This window comes from Amphiura filiformis, chromosome 8 (assembly GCF_039555335.1).
Source record: "Amphiura filiformis chromosome 8, Afil_fr2py, whole genome shotgun sequence".
Taxonomy (NCBI): domain Eukaryota; kingdom Metazoa; phylum Echinodermata; class Ophiuroidea; order Amphilepidida; family Amphiuridae; genus Amphiura; species Amphiura filiformis.
Window position 1 is genome coordinate 24,714,873 of NC_092635.1, and position 5,770 is coordinate 24,720,642.

The 5,770-nt window shown below is 36.5% G+C and overlaps 1 protein-coding gene across 1 annotated transcript; it reads right to left on the bottom strand.

The window, feature by feature from the left end:
• Positions 1–910: 910 nt before the first annotated feature.
• LOC140158835 (carbohydrate sulfotransferase 14-like) lies at positions 911–5,219 on the bottom strand. Its single transcript, XM_072182075.1, has 3 exons — positions 4,925–5,219; positions 4,199–4,317; positions 911–2,047 (listed from the first exon to the last, which is right to left on the bottom strand). The coding sequence occupies exons 1-3, from the start codon at positions 5,046–5,048 to the stop codon at positions 1,079–1,081; spliced, it is 1,212 nt and encodes a 403-aa protein (XP_072038176.1). The 5' UTR covers positions 5,049–5,219; the 3' UTR covers positions 911–1,078.
• Between the last annotated feature and the right edge of the window lie 551 nt (positions 5,220–5,770).

A 5,770-nucleotide genomic window follows, 5' to 3' on the forward strand; every position in this document is an offset into this window, starting at 1 on the left:
AATTGTATTGATATTTCTAAATAACCCTTGACAACTTGTTCCATACTTTCAAAGGTATATGTACAAAAAAGAAGAAAAATTGACATGTTCTGTGTTTTTAGGGATATATCACAAATATGAATTAAAACACGATTGTTTTGGCGGGAAGAAGTGTTCATATATATTTTTATAAAGTAAGTTGTTTGTTGGTAATAAAATGCATAAATATCAATGGTAATAATCTGTTGTCTTACATTATTCAATAACTCCGGCGGCGGATGACATGATCGAGTCGGCAACTTGTGAAACTGCCCGGCCGTATGGCATTTTCCCCTTTATTCGGTTAGTTTTGTGGGGTTCATTATCGAACCCCAACGGTTTTAGCTTGTATTTATATTATTTATCAACATAGGCCTATTTGTTTGTGATATTTCAAGCGTTTTAAAACTTCAAAATAATCCCATTCAATTACACGGTTGACGATGAAAATTTATACTGAATTTAGAGAATGCAATGCGGCCACCACCTGCAATGACTGAAACAATGAAGCATTTTTGAAGGGCTGAGTATGTCTCTATGCACAAACACCCCAAGTACACCCTCCGTACATCTCGCCGCATTCCTCAGAATGGGTGCATTCCATTGATTGCCTTCTTGGCACCCGACTTGTTAGAGTAAAATAGTACATTTAATTTGCAACTTCACATGCAGTCGACAGCCATTTTCTTTAACTATTTTATTATTTGCCAAGATGAAATTCAATTATCATACCAAAATTAAATAAACATTTTCGTACAATTTAAAACTTAATTAGCATGATTAGGAAATAAAAAACATTGCTGATGACCTTAAATTATACAAACACTGAAAATTAGCTTTCTATTGTGATTTAATCAAGAACTAGTTATTGTTGATTTTAAATGCAGAGGTAGAATTCATATACATGTTGTATGGGGAGATAAAACATGCCAAATATGTTAATCTTTTCACCCTTTTGTAGCATTTACATATCACCATTACGCTATAGCCCTCTCAAACTATTTGGTATACGCTACCAACGTGTTGGGGTATATTCAACGTATGACCTATGAGCTATTAATTAAACCCCAACCAGGTCCTCCTGGCTATTGATATCAGTTTGGTTAAGCGGTACACGATACCCGAATACTCTGAAATCTGCCTGGTATATATTTAAAACTTGTTTAAATACTTCGGTTGTAAGAGTATCATAATTGCTTCGAATCAATTTTACATCCCCACTGCTAATAGCGAATGTCGCTGGTTCAAACGAGATCAATTTATCAATTCCCAAAGTCTTAAGTAAATCTTCCGAGTCCGTATCAATCGTTTCTAGTTTACCGATAAAATCATATGGAATGTAACATGATTGAAGCCTGGGAACCACTGGCGACCAATTTGGATTCAGATTGTCTTTTTCAACCACATACTGAACAAATTCCAGAAACGATGGTTTGTCTGGGTCCATGTTGTTATCTTTCTGGATGTTCTTTCGATACATTTGTACAATTTCTCTGGCTTTTTGTTGATAATATGTTTGATCGGTGTTAAGTATTTTTCTTCTATAGGCTGATAAAAGTCTAGAAAGTGGGTTACGAACAAATATTGCTTTGAAAAATACATCCATTCTCGCATCAAAATCATCATTGTTTAATGAGTTCAAAGTAAAATCACGGTCATGAAATATAACTTGTTTTGTTCTATGTAATGTCACGTTTTTATACAGGTCTCGCAAAGCATTACGTATGGTGGTTGCAGCTACATTATAAGACGTACTAATGAAAAATTTGAAATCGTCATTAAAGTATGTACTGTCGAACTTAGCATTTTGAGGAAGAGCTTCTTTGGTTAGACTTGATGGCGGTGTTGTTTGGTAGACATCCTGGCAGGTTTGGTCTTTGTGTCGAAGTCGTTTGTTCTGTCGGTTTTCCATTTCGCTATTCCATTTCGCCATTTCATGATGTAATATAATCTTTGGAACTGACATCGCATTAATTTTTGTAGTTAAGAGTTCTGCCGATCTGACTGGCTCCATCGGGGGCTCCATACCCTGTCATACAAAGGATAATGAAAACTATAATATGTGAGAATGTTGCGCAGTTTACACCATTGGTTTCAGTGGCGGAAATTTCTTTCTGACTGTGGGGATGGAGGTTGGTGTAAAATCGTGAAGCAGACGGTGAATTGAGCGTCTTTCTCTCCCAGAATGACGTTTTTGTAACAAACACGCGGAAAGCGCGCGAAAATATGCCATTTTGAAGCTAAAAGTGTCACATATGACGTTAAACAGGAACAAAGGTGCGCAGCATGCGAAAATTTGCCATATTTAAAGCTAAAATGTCAATTATAACGTTAATTAAATTTGGTCAAACACACTCTATTGGGAGATGATGATTTGGACCATTTATATCTGGGTTCTCTTCTGGAAGTGAGTTTGATGGCATAAATTCCTTCCCTCGAGGCGTCATGATCGCATAACAATGGATACAGCACGGAGGGTGAGAGTTCTTACGCTACGCTATGATTGTACACCCATCGTATGTGTGAGTTACGGCTTTTCACAATCCTTACTCACACACGCATGTACATTAAAAATACATGAATACGAGTTTTGAATTGGTTGTTTTGATATGCTTACCTCACTAATATCTAACCTCAGACAATACTTACACTCATTCGTTTTGCTTTAATGTTGTCACAACAACAGATGGTTTATATACCGGCTCCATACATTCGATGTATGTACTATGATTGTACTGTTGGAAGGAACTACGGCCAAACTGACATCCGGTAGAGAAACCCAGGATCCACGTAATGAACGTGGTACCAAGGGGGTGACACTAAATTCACGGTTGTTCTATTAGCAACGCAAAACCTATGAAAAATTCCGCTGGTTTACTAGCTAGAAAGTGAGGCCAGTTATCGATCCGTTATGAATAATTCATGTTCGACCCCTTGGATCATGTTTATTGATATTGGCAAATAACAACGTTGTTAGTTTTGCGAACTTTGCCTGTTCAATGAGAGTATAGCGCGCCCCCAATACATCTGGGCACAAACCAGGCGAAAACGATCCAGTTTAATGAAATGGCGGACGGGTATTCCCATCAGGCACCAGTGATATGTTTTTTCAAAGAAAGTCTACTAATTTGATATGAAATGACATGTTGCAATAGCAAAGTCAAAATTAGGACTTCCTGTCAATAATATGAAGGAAATATGTGACAGAGGCAAGGTGTGAAATACAAGTAGTATTTAAGTCATAATAACCTCAAGTAAAATAAAATACCACTCTGCACTAAGCAGACAGAATGTTACTTGGCTCCCAGCATGAATTATTGATTTTATACGGAGGTAAATAAATACACAGTGTATGTGCAAGCCGTGCATCAATACTCCAAATATTTACGGTAAATCTGAATAGTGGTCACATGATGACATATCATGTGTTCGGGAAATCACGTGGCAACATTTTAAGATTTCAGGCTTGTTTACTAGTTAATTGCCATTTGTACGCTTTATTTTTTATCTTTGTTAATTAACATATATTTCAAATGCTGATAAATCGTGGTTGGCTGACCATGATATCTGTTAAATTCAATGTTTTATGAATATAATTCTACCACGCAGAGGAGGTCACGCAGCAGAATTTCACATCACCTGAATTAGCTAGATTTCGAAGCTCTGCTCTTCAAATTCATGTAAATTTCAAAGTTTATACATTTAATATATTTAATATGATACTAATTTTTTGTTATAACCAACTGGTACACGAAATATACTAGCTTATTACCTATACAGAAAGGTGATTATCAGCCTCCACTCAGCAAATTGACATGCCCGGCATATGCAGCCATTCTCCGTCTGGATAACATGACTGTCGCCCTCAATACGTCTGGGCACAAATTTAAATAACAATACGCTATTTACATATCAATTCGGCCTCATGCTAATTAATGCTGCCCCATCCAGGAGTTCATATATGGTGGTACGTAAACGCATGACGTCATTATGATAATCATACGAATCTCAGCAGTCACGTTCAACTTTATAGGGTTATTATTTTCACCATATTTCATAAGAAATACCGTAGGCTACTTATAAAAGTGTTGCATAATTTGCACTTTATTTGATTACATAACAAAGATTCCGAGTAACATCACACGTTCACGTACGAATGAAAAATAAAATCTTGACTTACGCCGACTTCTTTCGCGATCTCCACAGGAGGATGAGTATTTGCTATCACATTCCTTTGCCAATCTTGTTCCGCATTCTCAGTCTCCCATCGTGCTTCTGCATTACGTCTATGGCGATGCTCTGTTATTTAAAAGTGGAACGGAATCGGTCGATTACCATGAAAACTTACACAGTCCGGCTCAAAAATATGTACTTAGGCATAAATTATTTGATTCAAAATTATAGAGGTTATCCACTTTATTCATGTGTGACTTCTAACAAACGGCGCTGCACTGTAAATCCAAGTGTTTAGGGTATCTGTAACACTTTTTAAACACTGCAATGTAGGCCTATACCTCATTTACACAGTAACGGTATAGGACACCTAAACACCAAAGTAAACACAAAACACATAAACACAAAGAGTAAACACATGAGACTATTTAGATTCTAAACATTTCAACATGTTTACTTTTAGCCTATATTGTTTAAAAAGTAAACACACCAAATGTTTAAGACAGACCACATTTAAGACAGACCATGTCACGATATGTTAATTTGGGTCAGGGGTTTAATACTAACCCTAAACCTTACCCTAACCCTAATAACCGTAACCCCTGACCCTAATTAATATAATGACGGTCTGTCTTAAATGAGCCATCTACCATAAAATTGCAGTAAAGTTGGTGTCGGCTGATATTTTCAAAACTCGAGATTATTTTACAAAACGAGTAAACGATCGGCTTACCGGAATCATCAAGTTGTCTGCATATAAGACCAATAATTGCAGCTGTGGTGAACATAATAAGAACAAAACACTTGATCACTGTGAACTTGCGTCGCCTTAAACAATAGCCAAAACAAAGCGCCATTGTAAGAAATAGAAGAAATTCTGAAGATGAAAATATACTTGCATTAACTCCCGCGATGCTATCATTCAAGAACACGACTTATAAATTTGCCTAAAAGATATTTGATACTTGTTGTACAGAAGCCATAACAATTCAGGTGGATGCACAACACAGAGCAGTGCTATACGAGTATGAATGAAATTACTCAAGCACAACATCAAAGCAATACTTAAGATTCAGAAGCATTTGCATGATTTGTAAATCTTCGCTTTTCAAATCCAAATAAAGCTTTTACCGCAAGATTACATCATGTATACATAATCTATTTGGATTGATGACGTTTAGGACCTTGAATCAACTTAAGGGCTCGGTCACCCACCTTTGCAATTCAGTATTTTTTGTGGGATCTGAGAGCACACCAGTACTTCTGATGTAAAATAATTGTGATTTTGTTTTTTAATTCGCGATATAATACGGCAGGTTCGTTTTGCATACCTGCATACTGCATATTTTTAGAGTTTCTCAGTGGCGAGTATATTAAAGCTACGTAGGAGAGTATGTTTTGGTGATGTTGGTGCGAACTTTGTGGTGGTGGCGTGTATGGAGAGGCCGGGTGGATGGGTGTGTATATATATGTACTTCCATTTAATTTCTTGATATTTTTATTTTGATAGGTTAATGAGTGTTATGTTTTAACTTCGATAATATAAATTGGAGAAAAAAGAACCCAAGATATGTAGTAG